This window comes from Populus alba, chromosome 1 (genome assembly GCF_005239225.2).
Source record: "Populus alba chromosome 1, ASM523922v2, whole genome shotgun sequence".
In the NCBI taxonomy this organism is placed as follows: Eukaryota; Viridiplantae; Streptophyta; class Magnoliopsida; order Malpighiales; family Salicaceae; genus Populus; species Populus alba.
Window position 1 is genome coordinate 2,787,247 of NC_133284.1, and position 23,518 is coordinate 2,810,764.

The following is a 23,518-nucleotide window of genomic DNA, read 5'->3' on the forward strand; positions in this document are numbered from 1 at the left end:
TAGATCGAAACATAACAAAAAAATTTTCAGTTTATAACCTGACTCAACATGTTAATACAAAACTTTTTAATTTAACTCATTGCATGGATCTAGTTTAAAATTAATTATATGAGAGTTACTTTAATATAATCTAATTAATTTGACTAGTCTAAATAATCTGTTTTACTATTAAAAAACAATTGAGGATTGAGTGTGTTTGGTATTGCGGTAGCTTTTGTGGTTGTGGTTTGAAAAAAGTTGTTTTATAAAAAGTACTTTTAGTTGAGGTTGATTTGAAAAAATGGGTGTTTGGTTAAAACTGTGGTTGAAATTAAGGTTGAAGAAAAAGTAGTTTAATGTGTTTGGTTAAAAAAAATGCTTTTCAAATTGAAGTTATATATATATATATATATATATATATTAATGATTTTAAATTTAAATATTGTAGATTTAACTACTGTCATTACATCATAAAATAAATAATATTGATATCAAATATTTTTTATTATTCCATTAAACTATGTGCAATGTCATCACATACGAAATCTATCCAACAATGACTATATTTTTCATGGTTTCTTAAGCGCGCAACAACAAAAACTGAATTTTTTGTTGCGTCATCAAGCGATTTTCTTCTAATTTTTTTGAATAGAACACAATAAAAATAAAAATAAAAACTGAATTTTTTTTAACTGGGCCGGACCCGACAAGAACATAATTGGAATTGCGATCAAATTTCACAAATGTTACGTCATCATGCGATATCCTTCTAATTTATGTAGTGTTATTAAATAATATTAAATACTAGTTTTTCGAGTAAAACACAATTTAAAAAAAAATCAACAATTTCAGTACGTATAAAAATCATTCGGCAATAACTAAAGTTTCCATGATTTATCCTGCGTGCAATAAAATTAAGTAAAATATTATCATGAATAAAATTGAGATTACAATACAAGTAAATTTAATTTACCTTAAACTAATTTTTTAAAAAAATTAAAAAAATAATATGAGTGTAATTAATTAACTACACTAGTTTTTCGGAAAAAAAATAAAAAAACTTTGGGTGTTGGTTAAAAAAAAAAAAAAAAAACCTGTTCACGTGAACAGTGCGCAGTGGAGCATGGCTCCACTGTTGAGTCCCTTTCCCACGACGAGAAGCAGCAAAATGCTGCTTCTCAAAACCTGCGGTTCAATCTCTAATTTTAATGGGTCCCACCAGCCAGATGCGTTTTGTTTTCCTTAACCAAACGCTTTCATGTGTGGTTGCGGGTGAACCTTACCCGCAACCACACTCCCAAACGGCCACTAAATTGAGGAAACAAAACCCTTTTAATACACCTCATTGTCTAGCCTTTGTATAAAATCAAACAATGAGATGGTTGTTTCAATGTTATCCAATAAACTTTAGTGGTTAAAAAATAATTTGATTGATCGAGAAAAAATAATTTAAGGATGAATTTAAAAAAAAAAAAAAAATCAATAAAAAAACTTTTTGATGTAACTTTTTTTGTAGCACTAGTTTGAAATTAAATCACATGAGAGTTGCACCAACATAATTTAGTGGAATTAGTTGATAAAAAAAAACCTGAATGATTATTAAAAAATTTAAGCAACAAATAATAAAAAAAGAAATTAAAATGAAAAAAAAAAGAGAGAGAATGAATTAAAAAAAAAAAAATGTAACTTCACTCCACAAGGCAAGCTAGTGTTTTTTTAGTGTATGTGTGTTTATGTTTTATATGTGAGTGTGTGTGTGTGTAATTATGATAATATGATTGCAAAAACAATATATATATAAAACATAAAACTAAAGCATTTTCTACACAGAAATGGAGAATTTATTTTCATTGGGGGACCATATTGATACTACTAGCAAAAAGAATGAGAAGCTTTCTTAACAAAATTTAATTTTGTTTTTATGTTTTATATTAAAATTAAATAATAAAAAATAATAAAATATTATTTTAATATAATTCAAAGAAAAAAAAAACCTTTGATTCAATACATCAATATCAAGTAAGCTGTTACTCCAGATCTAATAATCCATTGGGTCAAGAAGAAAAGATTAAAAAAAAAAAAAAATCAAGAAAAGGAATTTTGATTAAATCATCCAATTTGGACACGCAATTTTCTTTCCCGCTCCCTTCTTCTTCTTCTTCTTCTCCCCCCAATTTAGGGTTTTACAGTTCTTTATCCCCTTCACTCCACTCTCCGTTAAAAATGATGTACGGTGGTGATCCTCAGCAACAGCAACACCACCACCACCAGCAGCTGCAGCAGCAGCAGCAGCAGCAACAGCAGCAGCAGCAGCAGCAGCAGCAGCAACAACAACAACAACAGCACCACCACCAACATATGCAACATCAGCCGCCACCTGGTAATGACTTCCACCGAGGCCCCCCGCCACCGCCGATGATGCGGCAACTCTCTGCTTCATCAACAACTCTCAGTCCTCTCGATTACCACCACCACCACCACCCTCCGCAGGCCGCCCCCGGTCCTCCTCATCCTAATTACGAAGGTAGTTAGTTAGTTACTAAGTGCATTGTGTTTTGTTTTTTCAAGTGTTCCAGGGTTTCGGAGTTCTGTCTTGATTAATTTAATTAGAGTGACCAAGTTTCAATTTTAACCTAAATTATAATTATGAACTGTGTGTTTTGATTGAAATTTCGTGATTTTCTTGATTGTTTGTTGTTGTTGTTTTAGGTCATGGTGATGGTTATGGTGGAAAAAGGATGAGGAAGCTTACGCAAAGGAGAGCTGTTGATTATACAAGCACGGTTGTTAGGTATATTCAGGTAATGCTTGAAATTTGTGACAGCTCTTAATGTATCTAAATTGGAAGCAATGTGAATTTTGGAATTTGTTTTCTTTGAAGTGGATGTGTTTCTTACTGGATTTGGTGTTCTTTTAATTAGAATTGAATAATTAATGGGCGCATCTACTTGTCTGTGTTAATTCCACTATCTGAATTTGCAGTTGTTTTCTTCTATATCATGCCTCAGGCTAAAAAGCTTATCAGTGTTGGTGTTGAATTCATAGTTGTACAGGACTAGTGGTTTTCATCAGGTCATAGTGCTGATCTTGACCAAGAGTTAATTGCTTGGAGAGGTGGTGGTTTTTTCACAGGAAAAAATAGGAATTACACCAATAAGTTTTTGAACGCCTCTGCTAGTATTTTAGGTTTTGTGAAAGGGGAGCGAAATAAAAGAGTATTTGGAAGGAAAAGTTTACTCTTGACTCTTTGAAGGACTTGTGGGTTCAAACTTTACACTTCTAGTATTCTGATGTCGAAGAAACAATTGAACTTCACAGATTATGGATTTTCTATGAGGTTCATATGATGCACAGTCAATGATTTACTTGCTAGTTTCTTTTGCTTGCAAGTGGGTGGCAGCCCCCTGGTGCCTGCATCAATAGATCTTTTGTTATTTGAGTTACTTGTAATCTTGTTTCAGTGTTGCTGCAGACTCGTATGTGGCAGAGGGACTCGAGGGACAGGACAATATTGCAACATACCCCAGCAGCTGCAATTGATGTTAGTGAACATGGTTTATCTATATTCTTTCTTTATGAGACATCTTGACCAAATTGGCTGTCAGTTTAATTATCTTTCTATGCTTCTAGCATGCAAATTTACTTCATGTGTTGATCTCTGGTGCAGGTGTTGCCTACAGTTGCCTATTCTGATAATCCATCAACAAGCTTTGCTGCAAAATTTGTTCATACATCTCTAAACAAAAACCGTTGTTCAATTAATCAGGTTTTGGTAAGTCAGATTGCGAAAAAAATCTTGATATTGTTATTTATATGAAAAGATAATTTTCTCTTAGGACATAGTATGATCTACTCGTATTGTTCTATTATGTACCATCCAGTGAAATCATGTTTCTTTTGAAGTTTGAAGTTACTAGCTGGGCTGAATTTATCGTCCATATTTTTTCCCCTGTTAAACATGTTTCAGGTTCAGAGTCAGATGAAACTGCAGTTCATTCAATGGGTTATCAATCTTAGTTTTTATTTGTCTGAGGTGTCAAATATATAATTGTGTATGATATTGTGAAAAATGACTTGCGCTGAATTATTCTTCTTTGTTGTTACAAGGCCCTAGACATGTTTCATTCTGATAGCATAAAATGTTAGGCCTTTCATTGTGTCAATATGAGTGGAAAAAAGAAATTGTTGCTGGATGTGCAAATTGCCTATTGAAACAAATCAAGTTAGGTGAAGACTGGCGATCCATGTCGTTTCCCACAAACTGAACTATCTTACCATCTTTAATTTATCTACCAGTTAGCTCTTTGAGACCTCAGTCTACAGTTTGTGTGACAGTGTAGAAAGTTGTTGACTTCTAAGCAGTAGTCTCCAATTCCTATTTGGCAGAGCAGATAACTTCATTTGCTTAGTATAGAACAAGTGGTGTGCGTGCACCTGCACTCCGGCATATACATGTAATGAGTTTACATGCATGCTGCCTATTGTGGAATCAGTTTGAATGCCATTCGTTTCTTGCTTGGTCCAAATTTATTGTAACTTAACAATTTCCTAGCCATTTTCCCTTCTTAATAGTAGAAAACATATGGATTCTTTCTTTTGGGATTCATCACATCTGATGTTTCTTTAATCATGTTATCAAACATATTCTGACCCTTTTCTTCATATATAGTGGACTCCAAACGGGAGACGTCTAATCACAGGTTCTCAAAGTGGGGAATTCACCCTTTGGAATGGACAGTCATTTAATTTTGAAATGATTCTTCAGGTGTGTAGTTATGGTCTTTTAATTTTAATTTTAATTTTTAACCAGGAAAGAAGCGAGATTGATGATTTTTGTGGAGTTCTTTTATGTGCAGGCTCATGATCAAGCAATCAGGTCTATGGTATGGAGCCACAATGACAATTGGATGGTCTCCGGTGATGATGGTGGTGCAATTAAGTAATTCCCACATGTTTTTTCCTATGGTTTTGTTGCTATTATATTTGTATATATTGTTCATCTAATGTTGTTTAATACTGTTTTAGGTATTGGCAGAGCAACATGAATAATGTTAAGGCCAATAAATCTGCTCATAAAGAATCAGTGCGAGGCTTAAGGTAGAATTTCACTTCATATTTTTCTTCCTTTTCCGTATTTTCCCTCCAAATATGTGATGTTGGTGATCTTATTGTAAACCTCTTGAACAGTTTCTGTAGGACAGATTTGAAGTTCTGTTCCTGCTCTGATGACACTACTGTTAAAGTTTGGGACTTTGCCCGGTGTCATGAAGAGCGTTCATTAACGGGTAATGTGATTTTGGTCAATGAACATATGATATTAAGTTTGTGGTGCCAATTTTGGGTGGTTTCTTCTTTAATAGAGCTATCTTATATACCCTTTGGGAGTAGGGTTGGCCCATTATTAATAATACTGAATGGGATGATCCTTCTTCCATTCACCTGAATAAGTTGAAGTAATGTTTCTTTAAGATTGCTTGGTATGATGCCATACTCTTAGTCAGAAAAGTTGACCTTGAAAGAAGAATGTTGGAATATGCAATGGGCCCAAAACCCCTTCTCAGTCATTTTCTTCTGCAAAAGATAGTTTAGAGACTAATGCAAGGAACATTTATGGGTTTGCTTCCTCATTTTCTCTTATTGCTTATTTGGACTGAGAGAAATAAAAGGTTTTCAAGGTGAGAACACTTCCATTTGTGGGCTAGAGATATCTGCTTAAAGATTTTATGATATTAGGATGGATGCAATTACTAGTTCTCTCCCTCGTTGATTTGCAAACATTAGCTGGTAGATAACATGTTTTTGGCTTCCATGGTATACTTCTATTATACAGGGGTTGATGCCCCTGTTTTGGTACATAGATTAGTGTACGCCCCACCAAACAGTCTGATTGCATAGATTACTGTCTGTGTGCTGTGCTCATAATATTTGCACTGAGTGATCTAAAGAGTTTTCCCTGCATCATTTTGAACTCAGGCAGGCCATGGTTGGGATGTGAAGAGTGTTGATTGGCACCCTACAAAATCTCTACTAGTGTCAGGTCTGCCCTAAATTCATTTTGGAACATCATGATCTCTTTCTAAGTTGACATTGTTGTGCCTGATGCTGCTAATTGACTCTTTTTTTAGGTGGGAAAGACAACCTAGTGAAACTCTGGGATGCTAAATCTGGAAAAGAGCTTTGCTCATTGTGAGTACAAATTTGCTTGGTCATTAGGCTCAAGTTTGGCTTAGAATTTATTTTTATAAATTTCACAATCTGGGCTTGGATTTTGCAGTCATGGCCACAAAAATACTGTGCTTTGTGTCAAATGGAACCAAAATGGTAACTGGGTGCTGACTGCTTCAAAAGATCAAATCATCAAGGTTTGCAAATTCTTTCTCACACCAAAGCCCTCATTTATGAAAGGTTAGGGCTTGAATGTTGATCCCAGTTTACCTTGTCCATTTTGTAATTTTTGCATCTTTGCAGCTTTATGATATAAGGGCAATGAAGGAGCTTGAATCTTTCCGTGGGCATCGGAAGGACGTGACTGGTTAGTAACACCTTTCACCTAGGCAAACTGTACGAAAATAAAATTTAGTTGTATAATGCTCTGCTGTTGATTGTAAAGTTATGGGAATAAGTTGCTTTTATATATTATGCTCATTGTTGGGTGAGCCTTTATTAAAATTGCTAGCATGCTTGTTTTAATTTTTAACTTTTCTGTGCTGTGATTCATATACGAGGATGTACGTATCTTAAAAATGCTCTCATCCTTTTCTAGCATTGGCTTGGCATCCATTCCATGAAGAGTACTTTGTCAGTGGGAGTTACGACGGATCCATTTTCCATTGGCTTGTGGGGTAATGTTGTTATCTCAAATAGAACTATATATATTTTTTTGCTGTTAAATTATTCTACAACTTCTACCTGAAGTTCTCATCATTTTATGCATTAGGTGATTGGATGTTATGTTGTTTTTAATATATTTTTCATTAAAATGTTTGCAATGCATGGAAAATCTATTCCAAGGAAATGAGTAGATGGAGGCTGAAGAGAACTTTATATATAATTTAAAAGTATACAGTATACAGTGGAAGGAGATGCATAGAGTCCCCCAAACAATTTTTTGTTTTTTTGTTGACTCATTTCTCAGGGAAAACTATAAGAAAACAAGAAAATAGATTTTAAGATTTCTTCTTTGCAGAATTTCTCGTTTGCAAAAATCTTCATTGTTTTGGATGGTGGATCACTGAAAAAAATCAATCTTTTGTTCCTATTTCCTTTTTCTGTCTGTTTAAATTGATTCTATTTTCTTGTTTGATGCTATTTGTGCTGTTTGCTTCACATGTGGAAGTAATCTCATAAAGTTTCTGTATCTTATGACTGATGCATAGGCATGAAACCCCTCAGATTGAAGTTTCCAGTGCTCATGATAATAGTGTTTGGGATCTTGCATGGCATCCAATCGGATATCTTCTTTGCAGGTAAATGCTTTAAATTCAAGTTCATTGATCCTGGGATGTTAACTGGTTTTTAGTTTTCCTAACCTTTTGAGCTGATATTCAAATAAGTTACCTTTCTTGAATTTCATTGCTTGGAATATTGAATGTGGTTCAGTATAGTTAGTTACCGCAGTTTTACCTTTTTCTAGTTATACTTAAGTAGCATTGTCTTGTTTCTTGTTCTATTTCTTGGTAAGTTGGTGTGTAAACCAGTTGAAGAGCCACGTGAGTGGCTCAAATCAATGGTATTTCAATGTGCACATCTAAAAGACTTTATTATCTGAAACTGCCTCACAAGTTGCTCTCCATTTGGGCCATTAATATATAAAACAGATCTACAGACTGCCTTTGAAGCATGGAAAACTTGAAAATTCCAAGGAATCAAATTTTTTCAAAGCAAAATGTGTATGATGGTATAAATTTTTTTGGCTTATTTTTGCTGTTCTTCTTCTGGGTCTTTTGAGGAGTTTCTATTAGTTGATATTCTCTGGGGTTGGAAACCCTTTTTGTCAATATTTTTATTTGGAAAGATGTTGATTTTCATTTTCGTGCTGAACCTTGCACTCTCTGAATTTTTTCAATGAAAAAGGGAGGGAGAATTTTTGGTTGTGCTAAATGAGTACTTGGCTCTAGCAACTTAAAGAATTTTGTTTGCACGAATGATTTGAATGTCAAATAATAGTATTTCAATGTTCTGGTGAAGGACTAAAAGAAAAAAAATGACATGATTAAATTTCTTGTCATCCTAACCTATAACCCTTTTATAAGGTGTTTCTATCTCTTCAGTTACTAAATCCGCATAATTTTTTCTGCAGTGGTAGCAATGATCACACGACAAAGTTTTGGTGCCGAAATAGGCCAGGAGACACTGCCCGTGATAAATTTAACATGGGTCAAAACCAAGGTTAGGCTTTACAAACTGATGAAGCTGAAAATTGGCTTAATTGACATTCTGTATTAAATCCAATAATGTGTTGCATCGGCCAGAAAATCTGTGTATGTTTCAAAAATTTTAAGCACAATATTTTCCATGATGTTATGATTAGTATACAAAAGCATATTTTACTGATTAATTTTCTAACAATTACTATCTTCTACCAGGTTATGGTGAACAAAATCCTGCCCTTGGTGGCCGCTTCCCTGGCAATTTCCCTGTACCTGAACCACCAACAACTCCAGGACCATTTCCTCCTGGATTGACTCGAAATGAAGGAACTATTCCTGGTGTTGGAGCTGCAATGCCACTATCGATTCAATCTCTTGATGCATCCCAGGGAGAGCAGAAGCAGCCTCTTCCTATTTCTATGCCCTTTGGAGCACCTCCTCTTCCGCCTGGTCCACACCCGTCACTTCTTGTTGCTAATCAGCAGCAGGGATATCAACAAAATCCTCAGCAGATGCCACAACAGCAACATCAACCACACCCTCAGCACATGCCTATGCCGCCTCCAAATATGCAACAGCTACAGCCTCCATCCCATGTACCCCTGCTCCCTCATCTGCATCTACCTCGCCCTCCACAAATGCCCCCTCATGGCATGCCTTCATCAATCCCATCTTCCATGCCCGGATCTTTACCTTCATCACTGCCTGGTCCAATGGTATGATATAGTGCTCCAGTCATTTTTTTTCTTTTCCAAGTCCATCCAGTCTCTCTTACTTTAATTCCAAATGTTGGAATTTTGTGCATATCTTAAAAAAGACTTTCTTTATTAATTTCTTTGCATTGTTGAAAAAGCAAAGCTCCCTGTCTGCTTTTTAGAAACAAAAGTGGTGGTTGAAAGGATATGGTGTCATTTAAAATAGATTTTGAAACTCTAATTTCTAGCTATATCCGTTCAGCACTGTCCTTAGTGAGATGTATTTTGAATGTTAGATTTTGCTCCCTTTTTTTTTCCTAGGGGATGCAAGGGACAATGAATCAGATGGTACCTTCATTACAACAAGGCCATTTTATGGGCATGAATCCATTGCATGCAGGATCCTTACCCACTAGTGCCGCCCCTCCAGTTGGTGGGGGTTTTCCAAATGGCCTGCCAAATATGCAGGGCCCATCAAATGCAACCGGGGGCCAAATGTATTCACAGGGTGGTCCATTCAACCGTCCACAAGGACAGATGCCAATGATGCCTGGGTTTAATCCTTACCAGGTAAGATAGACATCACATTGTTAGGTTATGAACGATGTACCCTCCCCATGTTTGCACAGAAAAATGCCCAGTACTGTCAGTGTAAATTAATGGTATGTTGTAATTTGTTGTTGGCATTTTCAGGTTCCATAGACAATTTAAACAACGTACTTGAACATCCATGAATTAGAAAAGTTCAACCGAGGATTACTGAATTCTTAATCTATATTCTAGCTATTCTGATGCTCTAGTGCACAAACCTTCTTAATCCAAAGCATCCTTTTTATTCCTTCTTCTAACCCATATTATGGTAAAAATAAGCATGAAAGGCAAGCAACCATTTGTTTGAGGTAGGTTCTTTCCTGAGGTTAACATTTTCTTTTAGGATGACTTTGTCAAAATATTTATGTGTAGCATCATTATAGTGTAGTGTGCTCAGCAATCCTACTGACTTCCGTGCCGAATAGTATCAGTGGCAAAAGTGAAAACCAAACTCTCTTACTCAGATTACTATAATCGGTTGAGTAGAGAGATGCAAAATTCTGTCATTGAGATAATTCTCTCATTGCAGTCTACAGTTTTGGATCATGCAAAATTTCTAGAGTTCTATTGACTTCCGCATTTAGTTAAAATACTACGAGGGAAACTGTTGATGTAAGCATGCATAATTTTATTTGCCTTTTTGGGTTGCATATATCATTTTTCATGTCCCTTGTGAGTAATGAAGATGATAATGTCAGGACAGAATTCTACATGTTACTAGTTTCTGAGTGGGCTTGTGTCTGCAACATATATGTTTGTTCAAGAAAAAGCTAACATGTGTTAAATCGTAATTGCAGTCTGGGAATCAATCTGGTATGCCTCCACCACTGCCACCTGGTCCACCACCACATTCACAGACACCTCAGTAGAACCATTGTTGCATCATGGAAGGGCAGCTGCCTAGGACTCAAAGAAGAGAGATTGCTTTTGCTGCTTGTGCTCATACTAACAATTCAACTTAAAAGCCGCGGTTCGGTGCCTCTGCTAATTTTCGTTTTGCCTTGTTTAGTGCTTTACACTGAATATCTTTTTGCCCCATTCCCATTGGCGATACAAGGTTGTACAAGTAGGCCTAATGTTTATGCTTTTATTTTTACTCTTAACTGAATATCTTTTTGCCTCGTGTGGTCCACTCTGATTATTGTTGGTGACTATTTTTATTGTTGGATTTGTCTCGTCAGGATCTTTTCAACGATATTGATAATGTCATCATCAAAGTTTTGGTGTGTTTTCGAAGTTTTTTTCATTCTTTATTTCCCTTATTTTTCTCTCCTTGTTAAATTCCATGTTCATCAAATTTATAATTTAAAAGTCATAAATAACATTTGTGACTCGTGAATCATAGATTTTTTATAGGATTCTAATTTAAGTTGTATTATTATTTTAAATATTTTTTGTATTGTGTTATTTTTATTATATTTTTTTTTACTACACTAGAAACCAAAAAAACTTGTAGGATGTGAGGTTGGTATCTATCTCTTATACATGTGGTCTACTGCCTATGAAAGTCTTGTCTTGCAATAATTTTAGGTTTTAACCATTTGTTTGAATTAAATGATGAAATTAAAAATTATTAAAAAAATAAAATAAAAAAGGATGAAATCACAAATCAAAATAAATTTAAAAGATAACTTAAAATAAAAAAAAATAACAATTAAAAAAAAAGGATGAAGTTCAAAAGATTAAAAAAAAATAATTAAAAGGGATAAAATTAAAAAGCCATACCAATTTCATAGATTATTCAAGATAAAAAAAATCATAATAAAAAAAAATCACCAACAATGTTTTTTTTAATTATATTCAATAAAAATAATTTACAACAATGCATTTGAGTAACCTTAAAAATTCACATTAAAATAAAAATAAAACCTTAGATGAGAGTTTAATTGGTTTCATTTTAAAGGTATAGAAATAATTACACTATTATATATAAAATAAAAATACAAAATTACCCTTGAATAGCTGGTAATTGAATTATTTTATTCAAAAGTTAAAAATACAAAATTATTAATCTGACCGTACATTTAAAAACCAAAATCACCAACATAACCCAATACATAGTTAAAAGAATTACGGGTCAATAGGAAACATAGTAATTATGTTAGTCGTAAATAGTAAACTGTATCCTGAGATATAGTAACTTCACTGAGAGACTTAGTTTTTTTTTTTTTTAATGAAGATTTTTTACCCTATCAGAGTTTATAGTATTGTTTTTCATGATAATGCTTCATTATATATTTGTAAAAGAAAATATTGTTTGATTAATAAAGAATCAGGTTATAAACATCCCAGCTAGAAGATAATCCGGCAAAGGCCAAATCAAGTAATAATTTTTTTTTCAATGGATCAAACTTAGAATATAATTTTGGAAGAAAGAAAAGGAATTATATGACACCAAACATAAAATTACGAGACACGGAGCTATCTATCCCATTAACAACTGTGCTTAGAGAATACAATTTAATAACGAAGAAAAGGAGAACCGGTGGCTTGCATCTTCACCACTGAATTTGAGGTTTTAACAAAAATTGGAATACATGCATTCCCTCTATGGACGGCAGACAATCTGTATTGTATTTTGCTTATGAATTTACAAGGCAGCTGTTTGATTTCGATGTCAGCAACCTACTTACAAAAAATTTACATAGCCCCTTACGACCTTTCAACACTCCCCTCAAAAAACAATAATAATAATAATAATATAATAATAATATTAGAGGAAGAGAGAATATGGATACACTTACGGGAAGAAATTGAAAGCGGAAGAAACGAGATCTGAGGGAGAAAAAACTTCCACCCGCCTCCACCCTCTAAAAAACAAAATTGGCTTCCTCCAAATTCCAATCTCGACTAGAAATTTATATCCAATTTCTGATATTGCAGCAAAGACATAGCATTTGGCAAAATACTAGTCAAGTTGCATATTAGATGTGGCGGGTCAATGGGCTAACCCTTCCCTCCCCACACTAACAAGAGACCTCTCACCCATGGGAACATTGTATTGCTGATATAATCTGGCTCTGTTGGATGCCCACCATTGTTCTGCTTGTTTTTCACTGAAACGCTTTCGACTGCAGTAAAAGTAGTTCAACATGCAATAGCATAAGGTTGCCAATACAGAATATAGAAATTACTAATTTATAAAATTTTAGTTCTCCACTTGGAATGCTTCCACCGGGATGGTGGAACCTTTAGAGAACAAGTACTAGAGGCAGTACAGAAACCTGTATGGTCCAAACTCATATACTCGCAAAATATGAACCTAAAAGCAGCCAGGAACTTTACCACATTAGTTAAGGCCAAAGCTAATAATGGCTGCATTCCACTGAGAGAAAATATCAGGGGTCAAGCAGTCAACTTGTTGTAACAGAGGGGAGAAACAAAGCGATCATAGAAGGTGGACAGGTAGGGGAGAAGTGGAGGAGAACAAGTGTAATGATTTGAGAATACCTGAAACGGACACGCTTGAGATCTTTGGCACCTCCAGGCAAGGAAACAAGGGTAATATATACGCCTGGTTCATCTTGCTCAACCCATTCATCGCCATTAGTGGGTTCAACTTTTGCCGTTCTGTTCTTATTCCTTAGTGTTGCTTCTATGTGTGCCACTTCAGAGTGATGTGGAGTTTGATTAGTGGTGGGTGCTGACACCAGGCTGTTTGATCCGTTTGAATCTTGTTCATGACATGTTCTGGGACCCCTGAGTTGCTCAAGAACTCCAGGAGAAACAGCCCGTAGAGGAGTGTTGCTAGAGTAATAAAAAGAGGGTGAATTGTTGTTTCTTGCTGCTCCGACAGGAACCCTCTCCGCCACATCTTTCAACTATATTAAAAAGATTAAACATGTAAATTAAGATGATTGTCTGATATATTTAAAAAACCTACAAATTTTTAGTTTTTTGACACAGTGCAGCTAATAAGTACCCTGTTGATTGCATCCATGCCACAAAAACAACATTTCCAGATGGAGTTTATGTCGACCTTACCTATTTAGTATGGCTCATGCAATTTTATTTTACTAGCTTTTATGTTACATGCTTCGCATGTGATTTGCATTGTCTTCCTATTTAGACAAGTGAAGTGCTGATATAAGGAGTACGTGGCTACAAAATAGTCGGAAAGATATGATCAATAGATTATTTGATTCCTAAATCATTAATAATTTTGAATAAAATTAAAAATATTTAGCTATTAAGTGAGAACAAAATGTTGATAGTTATTAGAATGAGATTGAAAATGTTTACTCAATAATTGATGCAATAAAATATATAATATTCTATAATTTCATAATTATAAACTAAGAAAATAATTTTCTATCTACTTCATCTTTTAATAACTAACTTCCTTTATTCTTAACTAAATTCAATATCAAATCATTAAAATATTTCGTTAACCTATTATTGAAAGAATCTTGCATTATTAATTAATCTGACAATATTATCCATTAATATTAAAGAAAATGTCTAAGGTATTATGTATATGCAATTACAATAATTTTCTTATATATATATATAGAATGAGACAAATAGCAAACATGGTATAAGAGTAAATCCTTAAACAATTCTTAAATTTTTGGTATAATAACGAAAATTATAAATACACTTAAATGACACTTCTCATCCTTGAATTCCAATAGTTCAATCATATATAGCCTATATTCAAAAAATTACAATTGAACTCTTCATATATCAAAATGTTTTTAAATTCACCCCCTATTCAATTCCATTAAAAATCTCAACTAAAATTTGAATTTTAAATTGAAGCAGAGACACATGTTACTTCTCACTCTTTTCTTGAAAATCACTAGGTGTTTTCTACTTATTTTTCATTGCTTAAATATTTTCTTAATGTTGAATGGTAGTTTGACAAAGATAATCGATGTCCAAATTATTTTTTAGAAAAAGTGATAGGTATAATATCATAATCACTTACATTATAATATTTGCAAGTCAATCAATCTGCTCATATTAAATGTCCTTGTTCAAATAATTTTTTCTCCAAATAATATGAATTTATAAGATAATGATTTGTTGACATTTTGTCTACAAGTTTATTAAGTTATTTATATAACAATAGAGTATTCTTGTTAAAATATGAGAATACATGCAATTTTGTTAACTAAATCATTGATCATGATTCTAGTTTTTTCTATTCCGAGAAGATTATTAAAAGCTTCCTATAAATAATGAACATTATAACCTACAAACATAAAATATGATTTCAATTAATTTGTTATTAATTGAACTTGACATTTTAAAAAATAACGCAAGGCTCAATCATCCATTTTTTAACTTGAATTTGTTATGATATTAATTAGACCTCCAAATTAATTGATCCATTGTGTTAGGACACAAGACTGGCAAAAGATTAAAAAAAGGTATGATTAGATGAATTATGGTAACATCCATTTTTTAACTTGGAATTTGTTTTGATATGAATTATACCTCCAAATTAATTGATCCATTGTGTTAGGCACACAAGGCCATCAAAAGATTAGAAAAAAAAAAGAAAGAGCATAAATAGTTGAATTATGGTCCAAGAATAACGCATAAACAATTCCAAGAGATTCCAAAATACATTCATATGATACCAAAAGCGTTGTCCTAATATTGTCCTCTAATCCTACATTTTGAAATTCAAAACAAACTTTGCTCATATCAGATCTAGCACCTTTGTATTGAAATGCAGAATACCTTATATTTTGTGAGTGCACGTTGCTAGACTCTCATGCCCTTAAAAAAAGTTATCTCCAGCGAGGACTATGAGGTTATAAACATGAGATTTTAACTTACTTGGGCAGTGAGTGACTTAATTACTTCCTTTGCTGCCTTGCATTTCGCAGTCTCCTCCTCTGCTACTGCAACAGCCTCCTTTAACCGACTGGTTGTTCTTTCCAGCTCAACTTCCTGAAGCTGAGCTTTATGTGTAAGTTCTTCGACCTGCATTACACAACCAGTCAGCCATAATTAATCAATGACGTGACCTAAGCAAAGTGCTTTACAAGCACAATAATGTGGCCAGAAGAAAATCACTAAAGTCACTTATATTTGTTTCATTATGACCATGCAGCTCTAAACTGGATCTTAATCCAACCATGTCATTAACCATAGTAACAATGACGATGAGAGGTTTCAAAATTAGACCTATCACCAGCACAGATCTTTGTCTCCATGTTAATTACAACATACAGTATTGCAAAACAACTTCGCCCATCTCCACCCAGGGAAAATAAAATCCTAAAGAAGCAAGCGTAAGAAACTCATAATAAACTATAACCAAAGGACAAAAAGGAGACTCTCAATACAGCAACAAAAGGATTCGAACCATAGAAAAGACAGTTTTTTTTTTTTGGTTGTTTAAAAAGGAGACAAGATATATTTTATAATTTCATGCAGCATGATAACACACGATGTATACACTTCCAATCTTTGCAAAAATGTTTGTGATGGTAAATGTTCAGCCACTGACAATAAATTCCTAGGTTAATGTGTGAGGGGATGGGCATGCCTAATGTCGCTCAAAACAGGAAATTTTAGGAATAGATAACTGAAACCATAGAAGGTAGTTATGTCTACCTGAGCTCTTAATTTTACAACTTCATCACACAGGCCGTCATTTAACCTTCCAGTACCATCCACGGCAACTTTCGGCAACTCATGCACTGAGAGAGTTGGGGTTGGTGTTGTAGCGCGAGGGGGACTAGATCGTCTTGATGTTGGAGATGCTGCTCGAGACACAATTCTTGATCCAGGAACAGAAGCTGAGAAAAATTTCTTGGAGGATCCAAATGATTTAGAGTTGTTAAATGCATTTCGCTGAGAAACATCATAAGCAGAGGGTGAAACCTGAGTGCTAATGGAGCTTGACTTCCTGTTTCTTCTGGAAGATACACTTTCCACCTCTTTAGATGATTCCATAGAGAAGTTTCTTCCAAGCTTAGCACGTGATCTTGTATTCGAATTTTCACTCTTTTCTGTGACTTCATTTAGTCCCTGACTCTCACTTCCTCTTCTACTAAGAGTAGAGTGAACTGATGAGTCAGTTCCGGTGCTTCTTCTAATTTTGCTAAAACAATAATCACAGACACGGTAAGGTTTGTTAGGATTTGGCGCCATTGAAGCCTTGAGGGACTTTTTACCACTGCATGAATGGCAAAAAACAAGCCCACAATTATAACAATTGTGCCGTTTCCGTTTGAAATTAAATGGCAAGCGGCAACCGGAACACATTGATTGATCAATACCGGATACCCATTTATGAAGACAGATAGCTGCAGTAAAACTAGTGCCACAGACAATACCTTTAACCTGTTTGTCTTTCAAAGCTTCAACAATAGATGGGAAATTTCTATCATCTGTATCACCATGGCCTAGTCTGCCATTTGCACCCTTTCCCCATGTGTAAACTTCAGTTCTTGAGGTCAAAACTGCAACATGATAAGCCCCACAGGCTAACTCTTCAACAAAGTTTTTCATGAGCTTTCCCTCAACACGAGTAGGGACCTTGCCATCCGCTTGAGGATTCCCCAATTGACCATAGACAGGGCTTCCCATGGTGTAAACTTGGCCCGAGGTTGTAAGAGCAGCAGTGAGGCTGTGACCACAGGCAACTTGACAGAAGCTGGGTTCAACAAGAGTAGCAACATGAGTGGGCACCAGTCTAGCTTCCTTATCACCATGCCCAAGACGACCTTTATCTCCATCCCCCCACGTGAAGAGTTTTCCTGAAGAACAATTACTGGAACTTGATGACCCAACCATGACTTCAACAACTGCAGCTGTGTGCCACACACCACAAGCTACTCGCATGGTGCGGAGGCCCTTAAGGGACTCGACCTCCCTGGGTGTTGACACACTACTTCGGTCTCCATGTCCTAAAACCCCAAAGGTTCCATCTCCAAATGTAAACAATTGGCCAGCAGAGCTTACAACAGCCGTGTGCCATGGTCCACATGAAACTGATGAGACATGTATTCCCTCTAGAGGTCCACTTAACTTTCTTGGAACCCACTGAGTAGCTTCACTGCCACATCCCAGGAGCCCAAAATTATAAGCATTACCACCCCATATGTACAAATCACCAGAGAGTGTTACTGCACAAGAAAGATATTCTCCACATGCTACAAGTTCAACATTGAAATTTTTTAGTCCATCTACAAACTTTGGATGTGAGACATCAGAGTCCACACCATGTCCAAGTCTGCCACCAAGTTCCTCTCCCCAAGAGAAAACTTCCCCTTGTTTTGTTACCAAAGCAGCATGTTGCCGACCACAAGCTATAGCCTGAACATCTAATAGAACTGCAGATTCCAAGGCTTTTGGCACAAAAGAATCCATCTGAATATCAGAACCTCCAATTTTATGAACTCCACCACCTAGAATGCCGTCACCAGTGCCTTCACCCCAAATATAAACATCCCCTAAAGCATCATTGTCATCACGGCCAGAGCCTTGACTTGATGAACTAACAGCACTTGATAAACTGACCCTAAAAGCTTCCGTAATTGTATTCTTCATACGACCTGTTGTTTCATCTGAGCCTGGCCCACAGGCAGATTCTAATGGAAATAAAACCTTGGGAGGCACAGTGTACACTGCATCAGACAATGTCTTCTCTAAACCAGCTTTAGGAGGACTATCATATGGAGTACGAAGACGAAGAGGATCTGTTCCATCCTATATCAGTGAAAAGAAAATTCTCTTTAACGTGCATAGCACTGAAACATACTTTTGAGAATGAGGAAGCAATAAAACATACCTTCATTGAACTATCATCACTGCCAATTGCAAAGCTCAAAGGAGAACTTCTAAGGGTGTATGCTCTAGGACTATTTGCCTCAGATAAAAGTCCATCATTTCTAGTTTCTTCTCTCTTTTTCCAAAGCTGGTGATGTGATATTAGTGCCTTTAGACCAGTAAACCAGACTTCAGCTTCTTCTTTGTCCTTGCATATCTGGCAAAACTGAGCTTGATGAGTGGATGATGAAATTTTTCAGCTAATAAGGGGTTTGGTACATTACTTAAAGGAGCAGAGACTATGCAAATACAGAAGATGGACTCTAAAGATTTTTTAACATGGCATAACTTTGTTGACAAAGGATGAAGAACTGGCCTTTAATACATACCAAATCTAAAGACCTGTCATTATAAATTAGAGAAAATGACTGGTATTCCTTCTCAGGACGAGGATACCTCTGAAAAATTGGCTGTAGTAAGCAAAATTGAGAACAATCAGTTAGTAATCATTGTTCCATTAAATAAACATAGAATCTTAAAAGTAATTGAAAAACTACCCGACACTTGCAAGCAAAGTTTTCATGTTTTCTCAAGGGGAAAGAAAGAATAAAGCAAAAACCATAATCATCAGAAGCAGACAACAAACATGCAGCACAACATAAGATAAATCATCACAAGTAAATGAATTAATTTACAAGCATAGATTCACTGCACCTTGTGGTTTTATTATTAGCTCCAATGTTCAAGGTAAATACAGAAAACATTGCAAAATGAAGTGTCCATCAAAAACCATTTTTTCTATAAAAACCAAATAGTCACCGAGCCTCTTCCTAGGAATAAACAGTACAGCTTTTGAAAGCTAGAAGACAGTAGATGCACAAAGACACGTTGCTTCAAAGTAAAATCTAAAATAGAAGCTTCAAATGTCAATAGCCAGTATCCTTGCAATTTCGTTTCCATTAATTCACATAAAAATGGATAGCTTAATTCATTGAAACTTCACATTTATGAGCATGCATCCCTGATCTGGTGAAGTGTAAAGCAGCAGTATCAACATGCAAGGGCAGCTGGAGCTCAACCATTTTGAAAACCCAAGTTACTCACACTACTAACACGCTAGATGCTTAAAAATAAGAAAAAAAAATAATTTAAACTGACTATTAACTTGAAAAAAGAAAACCCAAAATTGATCTGCTGCAAAATCATGAAAAGCAATCCGTAAGCAACATACAAAAGTTGTACAGGACCTCAATATGGATAAACTTACAGTGCGCTGACCAGGGATAATTCTGGAGACATGGCTAAGTTTAAGATATTTCTCCTCTTTCCCAGATATCCATATTAGAGCAGATTCATCCTGAAAGAACCAAAACCAAAGGCATACATATTACAGCATACAGAATTTTAATAGAGGTGAATTACAGCAGAGCTCAATAGTCAATATCCTACAGCATCAAAACATAACATACCCAAAACAGCACATTTACATAAATTACCAGAAGTAGCATGTAAAAAGCTTATAATCTAGAAATGGCAAAAAATATAAAAAATTAAAGGACCAACTGTCTTGCAGCATTAAAATGCAGCACCTACAAAAGCACATGACAGGACTTGACATAAATATAATAGAGTGCAACACCAAGCAATACTACATGTCATGCATGCATGCATTCAGACACTGATAGCAAAACCTGAAACTGCAGGGAAAGGTGCTCTCTTATCTTTTGATTAGGAAGCAGCACAGACCAAGGTTATCAAACCAAATGGCCTGAACAGCAAGATTAGCACCATCACAAGCCTTATCACTAACTCATATTTTTCAGCTTCAATTTAATTACCCTCATAGATCTTTAGTTCCTCTATCATGTACATGTTTAGCTAGAAACAGAGCAGGGGTGCTGAGAAGGATAACCAGCACAGTTTACTAGACATCCTAAAAGTAGTTTTCGAGACCAATGCAAAAGTAAATGCCTCTACGGTATTTTCTGCATAAAGTCTCGGAGGTCCATATTCCCATACGTATAGGGGTTAGGCCACTTTCCTTCCTACCATGATGACAAGAATACTAGTGCCTTTCTTTTATCCATTCACCATATTATCACCAATACATAAAGCTGGAAACGTGTTCTGCTAAAATTTTATGAAACCTTAGTAGACCTGACTTTCTTCATTTCAGCCTTTGATGAGACAAATGAATTCACAGATAATGGCAGTTTCTGGTCCATCCAATTCTCAACATTGCATCATAATCTAAACTTGGCAAAGTGCAACAAAAATTGCTAAGCATCCATAAAAAATATGGCATGAAGAGTGCACGCATCATAAAAACAGATTAGCAAATGTAGATGAATGTATGAATCAATCTAATTGAAAAGGAGGCAGTACCGTATCTAGCTTCTATTGAGAGAAGAGAAACATGTATATAAATAGCTAACCATAATTTCCTCAACCAGTATCAGTTTGATTTGCCTCAAAAAGAGAGAGATAAAAAGTAAGATTCAAACACATGCCTAAAATGTAATCTTACATTTGACAGCCTGAAGGGGCAAAACTTGGGCCTCCCTCTACGGCCATACTTGAGCAACTGAGCTCCTCTTTTAAGAGCGGTGATGGCCTGCAGAAAAAATTGCAGCATGAAACTAAATTGAAAATAAACTAAGCATGCTATGCACAGTGATCTTATAGGTGAAGAGAATAACATTCATGGTTTTGTACATGCATCACAAGTAGAACTTCCAGAGATGTACAATTTTTTAGAATAACATTCATGGTTTTGTACATGCATCACAAGTAGAACTTCCAGAGATGTACAATTTTTTCTCATCGTGGAGAAAAATCTAATAGTGCAACTGTATGATTATATCTCACAATAAGCAGATTCTTATCTCTTTTTTCTTCAATTTCTTTCATGCTCATGGTCCATAATCTATTCAAATCTTTTCTCTTATCCCAGATACCAACATAAGTCTTGGTTTCTATTATAGAAATAAGAGGGGATGGTGCACTGCCCTGCAAAGTAGTAAAAATAATGGGTACTTTGTATTGAGCCCGTGACATAGATACCATCTGAGTGAATATTCACAAATTATTGATGCCAGATAGATATGACCACTCACCAAGACAAAAAGGTGCAAATTGAGTTGTTAGTCTGTGCTCCAAATTGCATTACAGATAGTACAAACAACATTTTTCCTGACTATATTATTTATATTCACCATTTTTTGAAAATTTCCGGAGAAACATGCATAAAGTTGAGCCTTAACAGTATGTCTTGATGTTTTTCCATATATCCTACCATCACTAGCACTTATGTGTTAGTGCCCAATGTAAGACTCGCTCATGCACACTTAAGAAATGTACAAATGCAATTAGCTTACCCTAAAAAGTCGACTAGAATAGTCCATTAAGACTTGCCAATAATCACATGTGATGACATGTTGACACAAACACATCCTATAATAGCATTTCACAATTCAAACAATTTTATGATCTCTTATTGCACTTGGTAGCTTAAAAGAAAATTGGCCACAGAAAATTGACATAATTCATCAAAAACCCTCAAATCCCATTTCACTAATTTGAAACAATTTATGAAACCAAAGATTCAAAGAAATGAAAAGTCAACTTAAGAAACGTACAATTGCAATTAGCTTACCCTAAAAATTCAACCAGAATAGTCCATTACGAGCCAATAACCACATGTGATGACATGTTGACACAAACACATCCTATAATAGCATTTCACGATTCAAACAAATTTATGATCTCTTAACGCACTTGGTAGCTTAAATGAAAATCAGTGGCCGCAGAACAACTGACATAATTCATCAAAAACCCTCAAATTCCATCTCGCTGGTTTGAAAAAAGTTATGAAACCAAAGATTCAAAGAAATGAAAACTCAACATAACCAGAAGGCCAGCAAACACAGTCAATGCTAAATGACTTTAACATTTAATCAGCATCGCCATTTACCTGCTTATGCTTTTAACACAACCACATTGCACTCTAATATCAAAAAGAAAAAACAAATCTACGACACAAACATAACACTAAACTTCTTAATCATCAACGAAATATTAATTAGCAAAATCAATAACACTTTATTGTACCAATAAACACTAACAAAAAATTACCAATTCAACATCTCTCTCTAAGGGGCCCACTCTCAACGCCGGCTCCAAAGTAGCCATTCTCTCCAATCTTGACACGATCAAAACTCTAACACAACCCTACACATCGCACCACCACCACAACGACAACAAAATCCACCTACACAAACACACATTGCCTCATTTGAACCCTAAATCACTCACTCTCAGCTCCTCGAAACCCTCACATTACCAAGAATAAAATCTCGAACAGCTAAAAAAATTGCAAAACCAATCGATTCAATCTTGAACAGTCAAAAACGTAAAAAATAAATCGGCGGAATCGACTAGGAAAAAGGATGATTGTTAGGTTTTAACGCAGCACGACGAGAGAATATGATGTAATCGAATATTCTGTTAAGTCCGTTGGATTCGAGGAAATGTGTTTTTTTTTTTTTGTTTGGTTTGGGAGAAAATGCGAGAGAGAAAAGGGAAAGGAAATAGGGAAAGGCAAGCTCGTTCGTTTGTTTGTTATTGATGAGAGTGGAGTGGCAGAGTGAGAGAGAATCTGTTATTTAATTAAGAGAGAGAGAGAAAAATTGAGAGTTCTTGAAATGATTGATTTTGATTTATTTTTTTCCCCTCAATTGTGCCCTAAAGGCACATGTTCGAGAAATCACTCAAATTTTCCCGTTACCGCCACCGCGAGTAAATTTATGGTAAATTGAATTTACTAATTTCAATAAGAATTGTTACAATAATAATAATAATAATATAGGGATAAATATCTAATTGTATAATTTAGATTAAGGTTATTAGATTTTGCTACGCTTGTGGTATCAACTGGGTGGATTAGTAGAATTAATTTAAAATAATATTATTTTAAGATTTAAAAACAAAAAAAACAAATCAAGGTTTATATTGGTTTTGCTTCTATTTATGGGATCATGGATTGACTTGAATTAAAGATACATCATGTTAACTCATATTTAATTTGTTAAATTTAAAATTCAACTTGAATTAAAGATTGAATGTATCAGATTTAATAATACTAGTTTAGAT

The 23,518-nt window shown here is 35.0% G+C and overlaps 2 protein-coding genes across 6 annotated transcripts; one reads left to right on the top strand and one right to left on the bottom strand.

Annotated features, from left to right (window-relative positions):
- The first annotated feature begins 1,992 nt into the window (after positions 1-1,992).
- LOC118061239 (flowering time control protein FY) lies at positions 1,993-10,864 on the top strand. Of its 3 annotated transcripts, none has more exons than XM_035074659.2 (18): positions 1,993-2,503; positions 2,689-2,780; positions 3,452-3,520; positions 3,647-3,751; positions 4,649-4,744; positions 4,836-4,918; positions 5,005-5,076; positions 5,167-5,264; positions 5,957-6,016; positions 6,105-6,165; positions 6,254-6,341; positions 6,448-6,511; positions 6,743-6,821; positions 7,356-7,445; positions 8,279-8,367; positions 8,565-9,064; positions 9,444-9,613; positions 10,432-10,864. In XM_035074659.2, the coding sequence occupies exons 1-17, from the start codon at positions 2,203-2,205 to the stop codon at positions 9,588-9,590; spliced, it is 2,094 nt and encodes a 697-aa protein (XP_034930550.1). In that variant the 5' UTR covers positions 1,993-2,202; the 3' UTR covers positions 9,591-9,613; positions 10,432-10,864. The 3 variants fall into 3 exon arrangements, with proteins under 3 accessions (XP_034930550.1, XP_034930549.1, XP_034930551.1); XM_035074658.2 differs by having other exon boundaries at positions 1,996-2,503; positions 9,365-9,613; XM_035074660.2 differs by lacking the exon at positions 1,993-2,503 and having other exon boundaries at positions 3,441-3,520; positions 9,365-9,613.
- Positions 10,865-12,035: 1,171 nt separating this feature from the next.
- LOC118061241 (PH, RCC1 and FYVE domains-containing protein 1) lies at positions 12,036-23,106 on the bottom strand. Of its 3 annotated transcripts, none has more exons than XR_004689552.2 (10): positions 22,502-23,104; positions 20,895-20,981; positions 19,635-19,724; positions 18,757-18,837; positions 18,390-18,584; positions 16,208-18,307; positions 15,425-15,571; positions 13,085-13,455; positions 12,379-12,705; positions 12,036-12,259 (listed from the first exon to the last, which is right to left on the bottom strand). XR_004689552.2 is itself a non-coding variant. In XM_073405901.1 (10 exons), the coding sequence occupies exons 1-10, from the start codon at positions 22,556-22,558 to the stop codon at positions 12,688-12,690; spliced, it is 3,186 nt and encodes a 1,061-aa protein (XP_073262002.1). In that variant the 5' UTR covers positions 22,559-23,106; the 3' UTR covers positions 12,036-12,687. The 3 variants fall into 3 exon arrangements, 2 of the variants coding, with proteins under 2 accessions (XP_073262002.1, XP_034930554.1); XM_073405901.1 differs by adding an exon at positions 12,920-12,959 and having other exon boundaries at positions 12,036-12,705; positions 22,502-23,106; XM_035074663.2 differs by having other exon boundaries at positions 12,036-12,705.
- Between the last annotated feature and the right edge of the window lie 412 nt (positions 23,107-23,518).